We start from the raw sequence: 20970 nt of genomic DNA, 5'->3' as shown, positions 1-20970 counted from the left end.
CACTTTCTGTGAGGATGCCTGCAGAGGCCCACCCCAGAGGTAGCATTTGTCCCAGCACAAGCTGTAAGCATTCACTGTTGGCTGACTCCTTCCTTCTTGCTACCCTAGTAACCAACACATAGCTTTGTCAGAGGACTTGTCATATCATCCTGTGACTATTTTTTTTTTTTTTTTTTTTGCCTTTTTGTCTTTTTAGGGCCGCACCTGCGGCATATGGAGGTTCCCTGGCTAGGAATCTAATCGGAGCTGTAGCCACTGGCCTATGCCAGAGCCACAGCAATGCCAGTTCTGAGCTGCATCTGCAACTTACATGACAACTCACGACAAGGCCGGATCCTTAACCCACTGAGCAAGGCAAGGGATCGAACCCGCAACCTCATGGTTCCTAGTCAGATTCGTTTCTGCTGTGCCATGACGGGAACTTCCTGTGACTATTTCTTTGCTTGCCTGCTTCATCCACTAGAAAGAACTCCCCTGAGGGCAAAGACATGACTTTTGTACTTTCTACTTCAGTATCTAGCTCAAAGCTGGTCTTCAGATTCAGAAGCTGACCTCTTTAGGCATTCAATAAATGCTTTTTTTTTTGGCTGCGCCTTCAGCATACAGAAGTTCCGAGGCCAGGGATTGAATCCAGGCCACACAGTGACCCACAGCCATGACAATGCATGATTCTTACCACTAGGCCACCAGGGAACTCCAATAAATGCTTTTTGAATGGATGTTGAATGTATCTGTCCTTTTTAAGGGCTCAGGGATTTTCCTACTTCTCTCTCAAATTCAAAACCAGATGATACACAGAAACATTTTTCAGACTTTATTCACCTGTAAAAAGTCCTCACCCACACCACAAACAACACACACACACACACACACACACACACACACACACACAGACCTAAGATCCCTGTTTCAGTCCCCCAGGCTCCAGGGGCTCAGCACATACACCCCACACCAAGCCTATGGTCAGGATGTGTGCCTGGGCACCACAGGGGCAGGGGCAGTGTCCCAGGCTGGAGCTAGGTCTTGCTGGGGGCCTCCTCTGCAGGGTCTGTGTGCCTTCACCCTGCCTCACGTTGGGGCATTCACAGCAGAGTGGCCTGTTCAGGGTGGGAGATTGGCTGGCGATAGGCTGGTAGCCGGGACCTGGCAGCATCTCGGCGGCGGCGGAAGGCCAGGAATTCCTCCCGAAGAGCAGCACAGCGGGCCTCAGGGCCAGGCCCATGGGTGGTGTTTAGGAGGCAGCCCTCCTCTGAAGTCTTTGCACCTGCAAGAGGGCAGAACAATGAAAGGAGAAAGTCTTCAGCTTCCCTGGGTGAATTCTTGAGGTTCACCGGGATCATGAAGCTCTCCAGGGCCTGCCAGTGCAGAGGAGCGAGCCTGGGGCACAGGGCCTAGCTGGAAACAGACTGGGTTCTAAGGCTACGGGCATGGGACAGCGAGGCCGGGAGTGCCCACCTTCCTGGAGAGCTCCCACACCTAGGTCTGGCTCAGCTTCAAGTCTGGATCGAGGGCCAGCCAAGCCCAGGTGCAGAGTCTCCAGCAGTTCCATGTCCCCTGGGAATTCTGAGTCCCATTCATAGTTCTCATCCACAGATGTGTTCCTCCTGCCAAAAGGGGGAAATGGGTGGTGTGGGTAGAGAAAGAGAGGGGAGCCAGAAAAGCCTGAACCCGTGGACCCCAAGTTGAAGCTGGACCACGGGTTTCCTCTGAAGCTCCCTGAACCTCAGCAAAAGCTTCCAAAAGGAGATAAGCTCTCCTGGTCCCAAGTGCCAATGGAGAGAAGGCAGAGGGCATAGGAGAGGGGTGGGGAGAGTCTGGATAGGACAGAGTATTGCAGGACTACCCTCACCTCTTGCTGACTGTCACCACATGCTCCCTTCGGGGCCACCTCTCAGGGCCACTGGCCCAGCTGCTGGTGTCTCCTGAAGCGGGGCTGAGGTAGCTGCCTCCTGCAGAGGGGGCCGTGGAGGGGGGCCGAAGGAACGAGGCGCTGCCCCGCCCACTGCTCTGGCTAGTGAGGCTGCCCCGAGGGGCGGCAGGGAGAAGGCTTGGCAGCAGCCGTTCCCTCAGTGTCCAGTCAGCCAGTGCTGTGTATGGGGGCTCTGGGGCAGCCCCGACCCCAACCATGGCCCCAGGAAGCACAACCCTGGGGGACTCAGAAGGGGAGTCCAGGGGTCGGAGGAGAGATGAGGGGGCACAGGGCCGGGTATCCATGTAATCTGGGGGTGGAATAGGCCTGGGTTCCTCCAAGGGGGGCCAGTCCCCATCTACATTCATCTCCCGGAAGAAGGGGAGGCTCAGGTACTGAAGCAGGGGTCCTGGCCCTGGCAAGGGACTGGGTGGGGCTGCGGGAGGGGGTCCCACAGGGCTGATATCTGCAATGCAGAGGGGCTGTGGCATCCCGCTGGGGCTGCTGCTGCTGCAATCATAGGACCTAGCCTGGCGCCGGGCTGGGGTCCAAGGCTCGGCCTGCTCAGAGCCCAATCTTTCTTGGGGGCTCCCCACGTCTGGTTCCATCACAAAGCGCCCATCCGGTCCCCGGCAAATGGGCTCCAGGGGTAAGGGCCCCCGGCTAGGTGGAGGATCCGGAGGGGGGCTGGGGGGTCCAGCAGGCTCCCCCCAGAGCAGACTCTGGCGCAGGCTGGGGACTGGGGAACCCTGGAGCTTCAGCTTCGCCACGCTGTCAGGACTGCCCGAGCCCGGAGCAGAGCTGGGGAAGGACAGGAGAGCAGGGTCGGTGATAGGGGGCCAGTCCCCCTCCCAGGAACCAGCGTCAGGCCTTGAGAGGTTTGATGCAGAACAGAGCAGAGCTAGGGAGAGCAAGGGAGAAAAGGACCCACATGGTGGAGGGGCGGAGGGAAGGCACAGGCAACACTGGACCAGCCCCCAGGCCGGGGCCTCTGCACCTCCATCCTCACCTCCCTCTCACTTCTATTCCACTTCTCCCACCCTTCCCAAGGGTTCAGAAAAGGAAACAGAGAACCCTGGTGCTCGCAGGGAGATGGCAGAAGGAAGCCAAGGCAGTGGAAGGACTTACTGTGGCGCTGACTTCCCCGTGGAAGAGAAGATAAGAGGTGGATCTGTAAGGGCAGGAAAATCAGAGGTGACAGTAACCCAAGCCCCACCAGACCCCACGGCGCAAACCGTCTCACCCAACCCCATCCGGCTGGGAAGACCAGTGAACACCAGTCAGGAAGCAGGGCCAAGAGTTGGGGAAACACATCTGGCCCACGCAGAAGGGAGGGGCTGGTGGAGGGGCGGGGCCCTTCTGTGGGCGGGGCCCCAGGTGGCCTACCTTGGCGTAGGCGTTTGCGGCGGCGTCGCGCAGCCCTGCGCCGGTTCATGAGGCAGGCGGCCAAGATGCTCACGAGGACAGCCACGCCCAGGAAGCAGACCCCGCCCACCACGCCGGCCAGCACAGGCTGCGGCAGGAGGCCTGGCAGCTGTGTGCGCGAGGGGTAGACCTCTAGGCCTGGGCAAGGGGCCACGAGGGAGGCTCGGTATCCATGATTTGGTGGGCTCCGAGACCCCCAATCCCCAGGGCTCTGCCCTCCTGCCAGGGTCTCACCGGAAGTGGAGACGTTAGCCGTGTTGCTGGGATCACTGACATAGTTCCCGGCGACGGCCACTAGGCGGAACTCGTAGAGAACATCCTGAGGGTAGGGGTCCAGGAAGCAGGTCAGGGCTCAGCACTGCTCACCCCAACCCCGTTCAGAAAGACTTTGCAGTTGGAAGGTGAGGGTGAAGGACAAAGCCGGAGAGGAGGATGGTCAAATCAGGGTGAGATCAGGTTTGGGGAGTGGAGCAGGGGGCGGCAGGGGGCTGGACCCTCCCGGTGTCCGCCTCCCACACCTACCTTGATAAGTCCTGGCACCAGCAGCTGCATTTCCGTGCCTGCCACAGCCCGATCCAGCACCTCCCAGCCTTGGGAGCCTTGCCGTCCCTCCAGGACATAGCCATCCAGTCTCTTAGGGAGCAGTTCCGGGGGATCCCAATGCAGGAGTACCCCCCGGGGTGTCCTCACTGCCACCAGACCCCGCGGAGGGGACAAGGGCGGTGGCATCTCTGTCGGGGGAGGGCTGGGGGCAGCTGGTGTGGTAGGAAGCCCTGAATGGGACAAAGAGACACATAAAGAACAGATTTCCAGTGGCCCTCCCATGCTCCCCTGGCCTTCCACATCCCTCCGACTATTCTCCCAGAACCCTGATGGACAAGCCTGGAGTATCCCCTATACATTCCTCCAGCCCCCAGGCTGCCCAGGACCTCTGCCCCCTCCCAACCAGGTTCTCCCATGTCTGGGCTTGCCCTCTGGCCCTTCCCCATCTTTGTCTGCTGCTCTGGGTAAGAGGTCTCTCACCTTCGGGGGCAGACAAGACGATCTCGCTGAAGGGCCCACTGCCCAGCTTGTTCTGAGCTAAGACACTGAACTGGTACTGGGTGTGGGGCTGTAGCCCTGGCACTAGGAGGTGGGCAGCCCCCACAGGCACCGCCAGGGACACCCAGTCGTGGTGGGCTCGGTCAGGACGCTTTGCCCTGGAGGACAGGAGGTCAGGGGAGGCGGGGGGGCTCATGAACTAGGAAGAGCAGGAAGGTTGGAATCCAGAGAGCTGACCTCTTGCCCCCCACCCCCCCGGCCCGCTAAACAACCAGGGTCTCAAGACCTGGGGTCCTGAACACATGAGATTCTGTGGAAACTGGGCACCAGAATTAGGGCAGGACTGGGCTGGAAGGATGGGAGAAAGGGCAGGGTGTCAGACAGAATCAGGGTTGAGGGGGAGAGGACGAGCAGGGGCAGGTCACTCACAGTGGGGTGTACCAGACACTGAACTTCTGCAGATAGCCCCCATCAAAGCCAGGCTCCCAGGAGACATTGGCACCCTTGGGCAAAGGCACCACGGACACATTGGTGACAACGTGGGGGCTGGTGCCTGCGTGGGGGGAACGGAGAGGTAATGGTCAGGGCTCTGAGGGGACAGTGAAGAGCTAAGGGGGAGCTAAGGGGAAGCCCAGGGCTTCTGCCCTCCACCCATCATCCCAGTGGCTCCCCACCCAAAATCCCCATCCAGGCCTCCGAAAATGAGTCATTCCCATGTCTCCTGTCCCCCACAGTTGCCTCCAGCTGGCTCTATAGCCACTAACCCAGCACGTAGACGTTTGTGGAGGTGGCCACTCGGGCCACGCCATTGCTGGCTGTGCACTCCCAGCGCCCGTGGGCCTCCTTGGTCAGTGGTCGCAGGATGAGGCTACTGTTGCTGTCCATCTGCGCCTGGCCCTGCAGCCCCCGGCCCACCTACAGAACCACTGGTCAGCCCTGAGGACACACGCAGCCACCCCTCACCACAGGCGCCACTCATCTCTCCCAGCAGCTCCAGTTTCCTCCCAGCGTGCCTCTGTCAGCCCCCTCCTCCCACCTCCTCCCTCCCACAGAACCGAGGAGAAGTAGGGCTGCAGCAGGCGTGGCTACAGGGAGCCTTACCTTGGCCCAAGAGATGGTAGGAGAAGGGTCTCCTCGGGCAGAGCAGGGGATGAGGAGCTCCCGCCCTACTTCCTGGAAGTACTCTTCCTTGGGCCGTTCTAGAAAAGCTGGGGGAGCCTGCAAGCCAGATCTGGCATTGGGAGGGGGCTCTCTCACACTGCTGTCTAAAGGTCATCTCTCCATCTCTGGGGTCCCCTGTCACACCACATTGGTCCCCATCTCTCAGGGGGCCTCTCTGGAAGTGTACAAACCTCTACAGAACACCCTTCACCCTCCCCTTTGCTGCCCACTCTCTTCCTTCCAGAGGGAGGCAGCCTGGTTCAGGTGAAGGTCGGGGCGGGCAGCATATCTTACTGTGTGGACGTGTTGTTATGAACCATCCCTGTGAAAACCTTCGCGATGGTGTGTGACAGCTGCTGCTGTGGCCACCGTGGAAAACACAGACTTGGAAGTCACCCCTCCCCACGCTGTGTTGGTCCCCCCGCCTCCATCAGCCACGGTGTTGGCCCCCTGGCTCCCACCTTCAGCCACCAGATGCGCTGCCACTGCTGGCCCACCCTGAGCCTCACCTTGAGCAGCACACGGGTCACCGGGGAGGGCCCTGCGGTGCCAAGACTGTTGTAGGGGGTGCAGGAGTATTCTCCCAGCGCATCCTCGTTCCCCAGAGCAATGATCAGGGAGCCTTCTGGGCCCTGGGACCAGCCAGGGAACTGGAGGTAAGAGACAACAACCAGAGGGAGAAACTCAGCAGAGGCCAGATGGACATGGAGAGAGGCGGTGCACAGGAGGGAGCCACATCCATGCAGAGGACACACAACCCCACCGCTGGGCTGGACCTCTCTCAACTTTATCCTTTCTTCCTCCCCTCCCCAACCCCCCTCCCCCCCCCTTTTTTTTGCTATTTTAGGACCGCACCTGTGGCAAATGAAAATTCCTAGACTAGAGGTCAAATTGGAGCTGCAGCTGCCGGCTTACACCACAACCACAGCAACTCAGGATCAGAGCTGCGTCTGCAACCTACACCACAGCTCATGGCAACACCAGATCCTTAACCCACTAAGGGAGGCCATCTAACCTGCAACCTCATGGTTCCTAGTCAGATTTGTTACTGCTGAGCCACGCCAGGAACTCCTGATCCTTCCTCTCTGTTTCAGTCAGAGGGGCCACTACCAACTGGTAGGAAGGCCAGGACAGCAGACTCCAGGGAAGCCATGCACAGGGAAGCCAGGGTGAACAGCGCCCCCTGGAGTTGAGCCATGTGGATCTCCCTGCCTGCTGGGATCTCACCCAGACATTTTCCCAGCACTCCTCCACTACATCCCTTACAATCCCCATCTTCCACCTCAAAGCCACTCTCCTGCCAGGCTTCCCTAGTTCTGGGTTAAAGGCTAACATCTGACTCCTCCCTCTCTCTCACGCCCCACATCTGTCCTCCTGGGAAGGCCTTTTGTCTTGTCCGTCTTCATGCCCTCCTCTCTAACACTGGCCTCGTAACCTCCCACCTGCACCCTCATTTCAGCAGCCTCTGCCCCCCCCACCACGTGTCCACTCTCTTCCCCTCCGTTCCCTTTCTTTCTTTCTTTCTTTCTTTCTTTTCTTTTTTTTTTTTTTTAAATGTCTTTTTGCCTTTTCTTGGGCCACTCCTGCGGCATGTGGAGTTCCCAGGCTAGGGGTCTAATCGGAGCTGTAGCCACTGGCCTACGCAGAGCCACAGCAACTCAGGATCCGAGCCACATCTGTGACCTACACCACAGCTCATGGCAATGCCGGATCTTTGACCCACTAAGCGAGGCCAGGGATCACACCTGCAACCTCATGGTTCCTAGTCGGATTTGTTAACCACTGAGCCACGATGGGAACTCCCCCTCCATTCCTTCCCACAAACTCAGCTGCTCACAGCTCAAGCGACTTTGCTGGCTTCGAATGCCTTTGGATTTTTTTTTTAAACCTCCAACAAAAATTTATTGAGTACTACTATAATGGCAGAAGCCCTGAGGATGCTAGGATTGAAAGATGCAATACTAGCCCACAAGGAATTTATGGTCTTTGCAGACAAACAAAAGATCTCAATCACTCTGGAATGAGGTCATATAAACTTGCCATCCATAGTTCTTCCTTTTGGTCCCAACCCATCTTTCCAGATGTCTCTGCACCATTCACATCCCCACAGGCACTGGAGCGCCCACCCAACTGGACAACGAGGACTCATTATGCCATGAAGGCACCATACTGTTTCCTGCCTCTGGGCCCTGGTTTCAGCATGGAAAGTCTCCCCGCCCTTCAAGGCCCACCACCAGTCTCAGAAGCTGCTGCTGATTTGTCTCAACCAGCCCTAAGAGGAAGACGCTCGCTCCCTCCCTTCCAGCAGGGTGTCTGTGTGGCTGTCCCGCCGCCTCTAGGCATGGATGTCCCTCTGCTCGCCACTGAATTGAATTAAACTGATCACACACCACCCGAGCTGGCCTGACTGGAATATACCACACCAAGCTAAGCCCTCTCTGCCCTGCGGCCTGTACCTTGTCCAGCTGCAAGGCCTGCCCATCCTTGGTCCAGCTGACAAAGAGCAGTGGGGGGTTGGCTCGAACCGGGCACCGGATCACCCCCCGCATGCCCACGGGCAGGGGCGTCTCAGGAGGCATCGAGGTCACCTGGGCTGGGTCTGGGGGAGGGGGAGGCAGTGGTAAGTTGTGGGGGAGGAGCTTGGCCTGGCACAGGGGAGGGAGGCAGCCTGGGGAGGGAGCTGGAGTCAGACTCACAGAGCACAGTGAGGTAGGCAGAGGCCGAGGGCGAGCGCGGGAGGCCATTGCTGGGCACACACGTGTAGCGGCCAGCGTCGTCAGGCTGGGCAGCCTGCAGCTGCAAGCTGCCATCCACCAGGATCCGCACTCGGGGCTGCAGGCGGCTGCAAGATGACACATGTGGAGAAGGGTCCAGGCCTCGCTCAGCCAAGGGCCTCCTCACACTGCCCACCAGTTCCCCACCCACAGCCCACCCGGAGCCCCACCTAATGTGGAAGACATTGGTGCTGTCCTGGAACCAGCTGTAGGTGAGGTTGGCAGGGTACGCCTCGGCCCGGCAGGCCAGCAAAACATCCTGGGAGGCATTGACCGTGCTGTTCTTGGGGGGCACCACGATGACTGGGGGTCCTGTGAGGGGGGTGCACAAGGGGAAAGAGGGCCTCAACCCAGGCTTCCAGGAACTCTGAAGTCACTTCTACAGTTCTTCCCAGGTCTGCGCTCTGGAACACAGGGCTGGCTGGTACAGGACCCCGGGGATGGAAACAGGTCCTAAAACTTTTATTTAACACAAGTTCCTTCTTTCTCCCAGCCAGTTCCCCTTCCTACCAGGGACAGTCCCATTCACCCAGTTTCTCATATGGGGTGTGCGTGTGCGTGTGTGTGTGTGTGTGTGTGTGTGTGTGTGTTGGGGAGGGGCAATCTATGTTTTAACCCTTTGCTCACCCTTTATACATTTACACCCGTTATTTTAGGGCCTCACTCACAGCACATGGAGGTTCCCAGGCCAGGGGTCGAATAGGAGCTACTATTGCTGGCCTACACCACAGCCACAGCAATGCAGGATTCTAGCTGCATCTGCAACCCACACCACAGCTCACAACAACGCCAGATCCTTAACCCACTGAGCAAGGCCAGGGATCGAACCCGCAACCTCATGGTTCCTAGTCCATTCGTTTTCTCTGCACCCTGATGGGAACTCCATCTGTCACATCTTAAATCACCTCTGTCCTCTACCTTAATCTGGGCACCCAATATCTACAGCAATAGCTACAGCAATCTCTAACTCCAGGCTCCCCCATCTCTGCCACTCTGATGGCCATTCATACAGAAATGCCCCCTCTCCTTGGCCATAGAACACTTCTGCTCAAGACCCCACAGCATGTCCTGGCTCCTAGCACAAAAGGCTCAAACTTCTTGACTCAGTCCTATGGGCCTTTGTGAGCCCCGCCTGGCCAACCATCTTTTCAGAGATCAACCCTTGTGGACTCTTTCAGGTCAGTAGGGGCAGCTCACCACGCCCCATGCCAGGCTCACCCCCATCTACACACCTATGTTCTCTGAACCCAAAGTCAAGAATGCGCTTGCATGAAGTTCCTACTATGGCTCAGCAGACACAAACCTGACTAGTATCCATGAGGATGCAGGTTCAATCCCTGGCCTCCTCAGTGGGTTAAGGATCTGGTGTTGCCATGAACTGTGGTGTAGGTCACAGACCCCTAGCCTGGGAACCTCCATATGCCACATGTGCAGCCCCCCCCCGCCCCGAAAACCAAACCAAAACAAACAAAAAAAAGAATGCTCTTCCCTGAGAGCCTGGCCAGGCCACAGAACCCCTGCCAAACCATCTCTATAGCACCTGCAGCTCCCTTGCTATCTCCCTCTCTGGCTCCAACAGCATGAGTGGTCAGTAAGAGGTAATGATACGAGCCAGCGTATAGAACACCTACCAGCCCTCGGATGCACCTGAGCACCTTACCTGCGTCATCTCATTTAATCCTCACAAGAGCCTTTTGTGATAAGAATTATTGTCTCCACTTCACAGGTGAAGAAGTGAAGGCTCAGAGGTAGATTGTGACATGACTTACCTGAGATCAGTGGGGAAGGCAAGATTCATGTGCAAGCCTTGCCGGCGCCAGTCTTCACCCTGAACCACTGCGGGGCACTACCTTTCCACAGCACCCAGGGGAGCAATGGCTCATCGCTGTACCTTATTTCCCCATATAGACCACAGGCTGCCTGAAGCACAGCCTGTTTCTCTGCTTTCCTTCTAAAAGGAAGGGTTTGGCCAGGAATTACTGTGCTCGGCTGAACCTAATTCTTGTAACAATCCCAAGAGGTAGATAGGAACCTCTTTGTATAGATGAGGAAATTGGGGGGGGGGTGTCCAAGGTGGTCAACACAGCCCCATGCCCTCCCCACTATGCCACACTCCTGGCACTAAATATCTTTGTCTGTTCACTGATCCTTTTACAAGGCACAATGCTGGTTTTAGAGGAACAGCCTGTGTTGGGAGTTCCCTCCCTCTCCATGGGCCCCTGTCTCAGGCACAAGCCTCCTTTCCTGCTGTGTGCACTCCCAGCCACAGGTCACAGTCATCTCATATGGGTGTCCCATTTCCCCAGCTCTCCCCTAAGACAGCACCTAGCACCAGCAGCTGGGTGGCGTGGATGGCGCTGCCCTCAGTGCTGGAGGCTTGGCAGGTGTAGACACCGGAGCTGCCTCGCTCCACTCGCCAGATTCGCAGTGTCCCGTTCTGCACCTAGAGTAGGGGTCAGAGAGGAAGGACCCACCACTGGCCTCAGACCCTGCACTTCCAAGGCCGGCCAGCAGAGGGAGGCAGCATGCCAGGCTCAGGAAAGCCAGTGCCAAGCCCCTCCTCTGGTCATCTCAGGGACCCCTTTGTCCCCCAGCCCCACTCCCAGGCCACCACCTGCCCTACACTCTGTCTGGCCCACCCTGTCCAGTCCCAGAACTCACTTGCACCTGACTCTGGCCCTGGCCGAGGTCCCGTCCTCGGAGCTTCCAAGTCACACGAGGCTGGGGGCTGCCTCGGGCCACACAACGCAAGGTCACAGGCTCCAGTTCCCGCACTTCCAGCACCTGGGGAGGCGTCTCTAGGAATTGAGGGGGCGCTGCAAGGAGAGAGGCATCAGGGGCTGCTTGAGGCATGAGGGGCTGCTTGGGACCCAGCTTAAAGAGAAAGAAACCTGAGAGACAGATCAAGGCTGCAGCCCTGAGACAGATCAAGGCTGCAGCCCATCAGCTGCCCAGCTTCATGGAATCCAGCCCAGAGCCACCCTGTCTGCCGCACCCAGGGCCCAGTGAGGATTGCACCAACCCATGCCCGCATTGGCCTGTAGAGTTGACAAGGGAGCTGAGCACAGCTGGGTGCCCTCTGGGAGTGCACTGTCCTGGGAGTCAGGAGGCCTGGGTTCTAGGCTCTTCTCTGCCACGAATCAGTGGCACGTCCCAGTCTCCCAGCACCCTCGCCTAAGAAATGGGAATAATATGACCTCCTTCCTTCTTAATGTCAAGAAAGAATTCATGAGGGACCAGGTCAAAACATGTTTTGAGAAATAAAGTGTGTATGTGTGAGCTATGTTTCACTCAGGGCTCAGTAACTCATTACTGGCTCCTGGCCTGGGAGGGGGTTGTAGGGAAGAGAGAAGAGTTAGTTCCTAATGCAGAGCCGAGCAGGCTGATTGGATTTACATTATAAGAAACGAAAGAGCAGGAGTGGGGGTGGGAGGGGTAAGGGAGCCAGCAGACAAGGGGCATCAGCCTGGGTGGGGCTTTGGGACTGCCCTCCCCTTCCTTCTCCACCGCCTGCTCCCAGCTCCCAGCTCCGTACAGTTGACCGTGAGATGCACCCAGGAGCCGTTGGCAGAGTCCTCCTCGGGGCTGTGCTGGTCCAGGAAGAGGACGCGGCACTCGTACCAGCCCTGGTCTTCAGCCCGGAGGCCCTCGATCTGGAGAGACGCCCCCTTCTGGAGCCGGACCCGCCCTGGGGGAGGAGCCTTGAATCAAGGGTGTCGAAAGGAGCCCGCGAGACGCCCCAGACCCCAGTCACACTGGTCACTCTCAGAGCTCAAGAGCAGGCTCAGTCTCTCCCGGTTACCTTCACCAAGTGGGGGTGGGAGAGGACAGATGGGGTTGGGGTCACTGAGGGCAGATTCCTCCCTTCAGCCCCTCTGATTGCTCCCGTCTCTCGGCAGCTGGGACCCAGCTTAAAGAGAAACCCAGAGTGGCAGCAGGGGAACAAGACCTTCCACTGAACTGCACCCGCCTCCCAGCACTGGGGGGAGGCACGGGCGGGGGACTGAAGAGCCCTCACTTAGTCTCCTCAGTTGGTATCGAATCTGCCCATCCTGGAGCTGTCTTTGTAAGGGGGCTCCCGGGAGTACTCCTGCCAGAGGACTCTGTCCCCAGAAACTACAGCAGTGTTTGAGGCCCCAGCAGGGATCCAGACCTCGCCGACCAAAGCCCCTAATCCGCCAGGGCTATTATCAGAGGCCTAAGCGCCTTAGGGTGGCCAGAGTCCAGCCCAGCCAGGCAGCAAGGTCAGCAGCCTCCTCACCCCGTCCCCTCACGCCTCAGGGCATCCTGGTCCCCGCTGACAGATGACAGAGAACTCCACAAAGCACCCAGCCCCAACCGACACCACCCTCCCACCCTTAGCACCCTCTGCTGCTGGAGCTTCCTGGGGTCCCTGGCAGTGCAGCTGAGTGAGAAAAGCACAGGCTAGGAAGCCAGAGAGATCTAGTGTCCTGCTCTGCCAGCTACTCCTTTGCTTAGACGGCTAATCTCTCAATATAAAATGAGATCAGGAAAAAATCTGGGCAGGGTGGGTAGAAGGTAGGCAGCACGGTGCCTGGCATCAGCAGGTGCTTGAATAAAAATGGTTAACCAGGAGTTCCCGTCCTAGCGCAGGGGAAACGAATCTGACTAGGAACCATGAGGCTGTGGGTTTGATCCCTGGCCTTGTTCAGCCGGTTAAGGATCTGGCATTGCTGTGAGCTGTGGTGTAGGTCGCAGATGCGGTTCAGATCCCACGTGTCAGTGGCACAGGCTGGCAGCTGTAGCTCCGAATAGATCCCTAGCCTCAGAACCTCCAAATGCCACAGATGCGGCTCTAAAAAAAAAAAAAAAGAAAATTTAAACAAATGATTGAACTCAAGACTTGAAATCAGCAGCCTGCATTCAACCTTGGCCCCATCCCTCACCAGACCACACACCCTGTCCCTCTTCTTCCCCGAATCAGTGAATAGCTCCACCATGCATGTCACCCAGACTGTTCTCTACCACCCCCCCCCCCCATCTGCTCATTCAGTAAACCTTTCAGATTCTACCTCTTAAACAGTTTCCCTCTCTATCACCTTCACTTTAGTTTAGTCCCATAGCACCTCTCACCACCAGGGTTCCTCCAAACAGCCCACTAAGAGGTCTCCCCGCCTCCAGCCTCCCGCCCTCCACGTTCATCAGTTGCCCATCTCATCTTGACCTCTGATGGGGACAAATGACATTTTCTAAATCTTTTGGGTTACGCAAAACAAATGCAACCAGACGGTGCCCCTCCTTAGCCCTTCCTTAGACGAGACAGTCTGAGGCTATTGTGCACTTGCCCCTTCTAATCTGCTTCCTTTCTGCCTCAAGGGTGACCTTTCTGAAACAGTTGAAGCTGTGGTGTCCCTGAAGCCATCAGGGAAGGCGAGGCGCAGGATCAGGCTTCGTGATCTTAGGCAAGGAACTTTTTTTCCTTCCAAGAGTGAGTCCAGGGGTTCTGATTCTCTAGAAAGGGTGGAGCTGCTTAAAGGGCTAGGTGTTTCAATCCCCACCTAGAAGATAAGCCTGGGTCTTGCCGGTAAATATTGAACATAACCGCACCCTTCCACCCCCCAGTGGGATTCCTCCATAACCCTAACCTGCCTGGCCGTGGAACCCCACAGTCCCCAGTGCAACCTCTTCTAAGCCCCAGTGTAACTTTTTTCATTAGGGTGATCTTCAAGTTCTACAAAGAAGGAAGAAGGGGGGGGGGCTGAGTTTTGGATACGGGCCATGTAACATGAGGCACTGTCATCCTATTTAATCCTCCCAAGAATTCCATTATAGAGGGAGGAACTGATGTTAAGCCTCTTTCTGGAATCACATGGCTGGTCAGGGATACCACCAGGTCTTCTTTCTATGATGCAGTGTACTCTCCGTTGCACACTGTGTGAGGGTCAGATGATGCTCAGCCAATCATCACTGAGCACCGTCAGTATATTCTCACTCGGGGATATGAGTAGCCCATAGCTCCAAATATCTGTTGATCAGACCATCTGATAAAACATACCCTATGTCCTGTCCTAACTTCTCTGGGAGATCTGGACTGCTAGACCTGTAGTGTTATAGAAGAACAGGAAGATGGCCAGGAGCAGGCACTCCTGTGTCCTCTTGGGTCCTGGGCCCCCCTCCTGGAAACCCACTCTCCACCTGCAGAGCCAGAGCCTGATGGTCTTCAGATGTCCCCGCATACAGGGGTATGTAGAGGAAGGAAGGAGACAGGGTTTCCACTCTTGAAAGCTCTTAGAAGGCAGGGAACCCACACTCACATGCATGTGCAAGTTCACATACATACAGAAGTTCAAAAAAATGGCACTAACTGTGCTCAGATATCCCTAGAGATGAAGAAGCAAGAGGAGTACAGAAGGCTTCCCAGAAGAGGTGACTCTGCAGAGGGTATGCAAGAATAAAAGATAGTGGGGGAGATGAGAGGGAGCAGGGGTGTTCTAAATGCAGGATGAAAGAATGGATTTTTTTTTTTTTTTTTTTTTTTGGCAGCGCCTGCAGCATATGGAAGTTCCCGGGCCAGGGACTGAACCCATGCCATGCAGTTGACCCAGGCCACTGCAGTTGGATTCTTAACCCCTGTGCCACTGTGGAAATGCCCTGATTTTTTGTTTGTTTTTTTGTTTTGTTTTGTTTTGTTTTTTGGTTGCTCCTGTGGCATGTGGAAGTCCCCAGGCCAGGGATCAAACTCTAGCCACAGCAGTGACAGTGCATGATCCTTAACGCACTGTGCCACAGGGGAACTCCCAAGATAACTGATTTGTATCATACAACTCAGGACAGAGAGAAAACCCTGTCCTTCTGCTCTGTGGGGTATCTTGAAACTCCCAAGAAATATAGCATAAAAGTCAAAGACCAGGAGTTCCCATCGTGGCTCAGTGGTTAACAACCCGACTAGGAACCATGAGGTTGCAGGTTCGATCCTGGCTTCGTTCAGTGGGTTAAGGCTCTGGCATTGCTGTGAGCTGTGGTGTAGGTTACAGACACAGCTTGGATCCTGCATTGCTGGGTCTCTGGCGTAGGCCAGAGGCTATAGCTCTGATTAGACCCCTAGCCTGGGAACCTCCATGTGCCGAGGGGAGCAGCCCTAGAAAAGGCAAAAAGACAAAAAAAAAAAAAGTCAAAGACCAAATGCCAGGCCCGTAAGTTAGAAGAGCTGGTCTAAGATCCACTCCAGGAAAGCTGGTGTAGGGTAAGCAGACCTCTCTCCTCTGAAGGCCTGGTCACCATTTCAAACCATGCAGGGTCTCTGTGCAGACTCTGTGCTAGATCATTTACCTACAATGGCTAACTTCATCCTAGCATTTAATCCTGCCTTTTTTATACTGCTGTTTACGACTTCTGTGCTAGCCTATACGTTCAGTCTCTTTTGCTAGACGGATTCTAGAACCCTCAAAGATGGGAAGCCTTCCCTTCACTGTAATCCCTGAAGCTCCAAACAGTCTCTTGTGCTCCCTCCCACATTCTAGGCCTTGGGCCTCACACACAGTCCCAGGCCATCTCCCCTTCAATTGCCCAGAGGGTTTATGACAGGACAGCATTGTCCTTAGCAACCTCCACCTCCCGTTGCCTAGCAACTGCAGTTCAGAGTCCCCTACACAAAGACAGAGAGGCCCCTTCCACCCTGGGAGGCAGTAAAAGGGTTAATGGGTGCACGGGCCTCCCCCCAGGGCCCTGACTCCCCAGACGAAGCCCTGCCAGACCAGGAGCGCCAGACTGGGTGCGCTGAGGTAGGAAGGAAGCCCCAGAGGTTACTGCTCACAGCCCTTGCAGCTCAAAGGAACACCACAGAGACAGAAGGAATGCCTCTAGGTGGCAAAGCTGCTACCGACCAAGGGTTCATGTGCCTGAAGGACCTCAAGACAGGACAGAGGGTGGGGAGGCGGAAGACCTGCCCATCTGTCTGGGGGAGTCCCAGGAAAAGCTCTTCTCCCCTCTGTCCGACACCTCCCCCTGCCTTGCCCTCAATCGGGCAACGTTCTGTGCCTGCGAAGCCTCAGCCCAGCAGCCCAACCCCTCCCTACTCAGGCGGGCAGAGGCAGGGAGGGCTCCTGGGCACAGCCGTTGTTTCTCCGCGTGTCCTAATTGGGGCCCCACTTTCAACAGTCCTCCCGGGGCCTGTGTAGACACATACACTCGCACCAGGCTGTTTGCCAACAACTGCCCCCAGTTTGAAAATAAACCCTTCCCTTCTGCGCACCTGCTTGAGCCTCCTCCCCTCTCTGCTCAGCCTGCCCCAGCCGTGAAGGCTTGGCCAATCCTGTGGCTTCTCCCAGGATTCAAACTAAAGAGGGAAAAGGGAAGGGGTCTCCCTCCCCCTCATCCACGTCCTCCCAGGTGGCCTCTCCTGGGTTCCCCTTGAAGAGGAGGCAGCTAGATGCTCTGACCGGCCAGCCAGCCCTAGGCCCTCCCATACACCGCCCTCCAAGACCTGCACTAAACCGCTCAGATTAAGGCTCCATCAGGGGATTAGGAGGAAGTGGAGCCTTTCGAGGCAGCCAGCTGGGGCACAGGAGAAGGCCCCCAGGGAGGCCCATACACTATCTTAAATCCATACCTACAGGAGCCGCCTGAAGTAGGAATACAGCCCAGCCCCACCAGTATGCTGATCTTCAGGGGGGGCCTGGTCCTCCCCAGCCCACCCTGTCTGTGCGCAGGCTTTGCTGTACTCAGAATCAGAAGCAGTGGAGAAGCAGACAGGTCACAGACCCACCCACCCCACTGACCCATCAGCCCATGTCCTAGATACCTAGAACCCCCCAAGCTAGCATTTAAGACAGGAGGAGAGGAGGTGGGCAGAGGAATGAGCAGGAGAAGGCCACGCAGGGAAACTAGGGAGGATCAGGATGGAGTCTAGGAGGTTTCATGATGAGAGTGATTAGAGAATTAGGACGGACACTGGAATAGGGCTACGAGATCTCCTTTGGAGCAGACCATGTGGAATTCCAAACAGACTGGGTGCGTGCGTGCGTGCGTGCGTGCGTGCGTGCGTGTGTGTGTGTGTAAATGAATGAATCCTTCAATGAATCAACACTGCTTGGGAGCAGAGCAATACTTGTTAAGCACAGCCCAGGTAGTGTTGCTGGAGAGGAGGTTGGGGCAGGGATGAGGGAGTTAAGAAGAGGTCTTTTTTTGGGGGGGGGTCACACCCCCGGTATATGGAAGTTCCCAGACTAGGGGTCTAATCAGAGCTACAACTGCTGGCCTACACCACAGCCACAGCAACTCAAGATCCAAGCCGCATCTGCCACCTACACCACAGCTCACTGCAATGCCGGATCCCTGACCCACTGAGTGAGGCCAGGAATCGAACCCGCATCCCCACGGATACTAGTCAAATACTCAAATACGTTCCACTGCGCTACAACAGGAACTTCAAGAAGAGGCCTTGTTCCCACTCTATTCAGCCCACCCTTGTTGGGGATACCTCCCAACCTCCCACCTGAGGACAAACCTTACCCACGTAATCAGGGTCAATGCGAGGAGAGTAGAGGCCGAACTGGATGAAGATGGGAAGCAGGAAGCCAAAGCGCAGCCACTCGATCACGTGCAGAGGGGGCCGGCCAGCCGGGGGCAGCAGGTCACAGCCCAGCACCGCACTCTCCCCGGCCCGGCCCACCACTGACACCACCTCAGGCTTCCCTCGACCTGCAGGGCAGGACAGGTGGCACGAGGACACAGCAAGGGACCAGAATCAGGGCTGGGAGGGGAGATACCCTCTCTAGCTCTGTGGGGCTCCCCAGGCCTTTGTGAAGTGATGAAGGGGATCCTCGACTTCTGTAGAACGGGTGCTAGCCCTCCCCTCCCCTGAGAACCCCGGGGGGACCACCGCCCACCCCAAGGCCAATAGGGATTTCTGGAGCCCAGCTCACCGTCAGCCCCCTGGCTGATGATGAGGCTGAGGATGGCCAGACTGAGGCACCAAACCATAGCCCAGCTGCCTGCTCGCCTGGCCCCTCCTATCCACAGGGGCCCAGATGGAGGGGCCCAGGGATGTCCACAGCCCAGTGAGCTGAGTCAATCCTTCTGATCAGGTAACAGGTATCTGCTCGCACTCTTCCGGACAGTTAGGGCTTAGCTCACAGAACGCCTGCCGAAGCCGTTCTCAGGAGCACCATCAGATCTAGAGGCAAAATGCAAAGCAACACGCAGAGTGGGCCAATGTTGGAAACCAGAACAAACGCTATGGTTAGAGAAAAGCTGGAGGTGAGCAAAGGAAGAGAAAGGAGAGAGGAGAGCAGATAAGGGGGTGAGGGTGGGGGGAGAGTCCCAGGAGAGTGAGGGCATGCTGGGTGGGGAGACCAGACAGGTGAGGACACGTGGGGAGCAGAGGAGTTGGAAAGATCTCAGAGAAAGCAGAGGAATTATGGGGATACCCAGGTTACTAAGGCTCTTGGAAAGCTGAGCCAGGAGGGAACTGAGGTTCCTATATACCTGGAAAAGGACTTGTCTGGAAAGTATGGGAGACAAAGAGCCCCCATGGCCCAGCCTCCTCCCCCTCCTCTTTGCTTAGTTCTGATGCTAATAACAAGGTAGCAGACAGCAAGGTGGAACCAGAATTATTGCCTCCGCCCCACAGTGACAAATAAGGACCCTGAAGATCTCAGACAGCCTTGCTTGGGGGCACAGAGCCCACTGAGGGCAAAGCCTGGATGAAAACCCCCAGAAAGTCTCCCAGGGCTTCTCCCCCCACCCCCGACAAAATCCTTGCCTCATTTCCCCAGCTTCTGTAACCCCTGCAAGCTGGAGACCCTGTACATCTTTCTCCACTCAGCCTCCCAATACTGCTTGAGCTGTGAGTCAGACATTGCAGGAAAGGGGGGGCCCAGGCAGCATCCTCCAGGTCTGGGCAGGTCCCAGGGCTGGCGGCTGGTGCTGCTTCCTCTTCACGATGCTGCCAGGCAGCCCTCCTTCTCTGCCAGACAGCATGACCCAAGTGCCAATTCCAGTACCTCCCACTTACCTCCCCCGCTTCCCGTATCCTCAGGGCCCAAGGTTTGCCAAGCTCTCCCTTCCCCAACCCCCGGGGGCATGGTCCCTGAAAGGCCAAAAAAGCCTTCGAGTCCCTAGGGTGTATAAAGTGAGCCCTGGGGCATGAGAGCCAGAATTCTTGACAGCCCCAGCCCCTGAGCATCTAGGGAAGTGGCAGCAGGCTTGGGGTGTGGATGCTGTCTTGAGCCTGGCAAATCTAAGTGGACTCTGCTCCGTGGGCCTCCACCCCACTCTTGGTGGCCTCACAGTTCGGGACTGGCTATAAAATATCCTTCTGCCTCTACTTAATGGCCCTGTGCACCTAACTCCTGACAACTCCCCACAAACACCCCCCCCTCTTGCTTCTCACTGCCCCCAGCCAGCTCACCCATCCTTCCTGGACAAGTCTTCTGCCAAATGTATAGGAACCCCCAGTTCCCTCCTGGCTCAGTTTTCTGAAAACCTTAGTAACCTAGGTTTGCACAGGATTCCTCTGCTTTTCTAAGATCTTCTGCCCTAACCATGTCCTCATCTGATCCTCTCCCCACCCAGCACTCTCTCATTCTCCTATTCCAGTTATCCTTGATTCTCACAGTCCCCCCGCCTTTCACACCTGGTCTCCAATTGCACTAGGTCCTCTGCTCTTCAAGGAACTCCCCATCTACTCCAGAATCGCCACCCACCCATTTCTCCCATCCTCTCCTCCTTAGAATTTCCCTCCCCAGAATTCTCCTGCCTCAGCCCACAATACACTTCTGATACCCCGCCCCCAATTCCCTTCCCCCTCGCCTTCTCCGGACCCCTGGAACTTCTCCCTGCTTTTGGAACCCACCAAGAATCACCCTCCCCGCTACACACACGCATTACGTCCCGAACTCCTCCTGTTCCCCCGGAGCCTCGACCCACCCACCAAGAATTCCACTTCGCTCCCCAGGACTCCCCTAGTTCTGCTCCCCAAAAGAATTCCACTTCTCGCCACGGGTCCCCCGCTTTCTCCTGACCCTTATAACTCCAGAACTGTTCTCCATCCCCCCGCCGGCACCTCCATTCAATTGCCCCCCAGAACGCCCCCGCCCTCACCTGCTCGGCACCGCTCGGCTCCACTCTTCCAGCTACACAATAGGGGGCGGACCCGCCTCCCCGCCTCGGATGCCCCGAGCGCCTCCCGTCGCCCTGGAGACCGTCAATCCCCCTCCCGCGGCGGCCAATTGGAGCGAGCAGAAGACAAGCTGAGGCGGGCGCGACCCCCGAGCGGCCTGGGAGTTGTAGTTTCGCGAGGGCAGGACTCGGTGGCACGTGGGCTCGGGTTGCCCCCTGGTGGAGCTCGATACCACCGAGCGTGGCAAGACCGGTCGGCAGCTTCCCGCCGCAAGCTTGAGGGGCTCCTAAGCCTGTCAGGGCCCGCGCTCCAGGGGTCGCAGGCGCTGGACCTCAGCTGGCCCCTTGCACACTCCCTTCCCGTGGAAGCCACCGTTGGACCCTCTCCTCTCCGCTAACGGGCTTAACCGCAGATGCGGCATCTAGGGTTGAAATCTGAGCCTGGGGGCAGGAACAGCAAGCGGGGAGCAGGACTCCCCGCCCTCCTCCCAGGGGATCCACCCCGCTCCTCTGGTCTCCTCCCCCATCCCCATCCCCACCTTCATACTTTTCTTTTCTGGCCGAACTGGAAATACCTGT

At 57.0% G+C, this 20970-nt stretch overlaps 1 protein-coding gene across 6 annotated transcripts; it reads right to left on the bottom strand.

Annotated features, from left to right (window-relative positions):
- Positions 1-799: 799 nt before the first annotated feature.
- Positions 800-20414, bottom strand: IGSF9 (immunoglobulin superfamily member 9). 6 transcript variants are annotated; one of them, XR_014843118.1, is made up of 21 exons: positions 20374-20414; positions 18195-18445; positions 17782-17970; positions 11846-11998; positions 10972-11126; positions 10636-10753; positions 8481-8622; positions 8233-8378; positions 7993-8135; positions 6046-6186; positions 5477-5593; positions 5140-5290; positions 4805-4928; positions 4358-4533; positions 3857-4107; positions 3569-3653; positions 3296-3472; positions 3038-3080; positions 1850-2810; positions 1456-1604; positions 800-1264 (listed from the first exon to the last, which is right to left on the bottom strand). XR_014843118.1 is itself a non-coding variant. In XM_021089578.2 (21 exons), the coding sequence occupies exons 2-21, from the start codon at positions 18250-18252 to the stop codon at positions 1083-1085; spliced, it is 3561 nt and encodes a 1186-aa protein (XP_020945237.2). In that variant the 5' UTR covers positions 18253-18445; positions 20374-20414; the 3' UTR covers positions 800-1082. The 6 variants fall into 6 exon arrangements, 4 of the variants coding, with proteins under 4 accessions (XP_020945237.2, XP_020945240.2, XP_084877367.1 ...); XR_014843119.1 differs by having other exon boundaries at positions 1477-1604; XM_021089578.2 differs by having other exon boundaries at positions 1850-2710.
- Positions 20415-20970: the final 556 nt, after the last annotated feature.

The sequence above is a fragment of the Sus scrofa genome, chromosome 4 (genome assembly GCF_054392235.1).
Source record: "Sus scrofa isolate SSC_HxYL_T2T_F1_AM1 chromosome 4, Sscrofa_HxYL_maternal_Yorkshire_Landrace_v2.0, whole genome shotgun sequence".
In the NCBI taxonomy this organism is placed as follows: Eukaryota; Metazoa; Chordata; class Mammalia; order Artiodactyla; family Suidae; genus Sus; species Sus scrofa.
Note: the sequence above shows the minus strand (reverse complement) of the source record. Positions and strands in the feature narration are given on the sequence as shown.

Bases quoted from the DNA above. Each gene is read 5' to 3' on its own strand.
- IGSF9 (XM_021089578.2), bottom strand. From the start codon at position 18,252: ATGGTTTGGTGCCTCAGTCTGGCCATCCTCAGCCTCATCATCAGCCAG. The intron at 10,754-10,971 runs GTGAGTTCTGGG...CCCCTACTCTAG, and splicing joins AGGGCCAGAGTCAGGTGCAA to GTGCAGAACGGGACACTGCG. The intron at 8,623-10,635 runs GTGCTGTCTTAG...CCCCCCTCACAG, and splicing joins CACCCAGCTGCTGGTGCTAG to GACCCCCAGTCATCGTGGTG.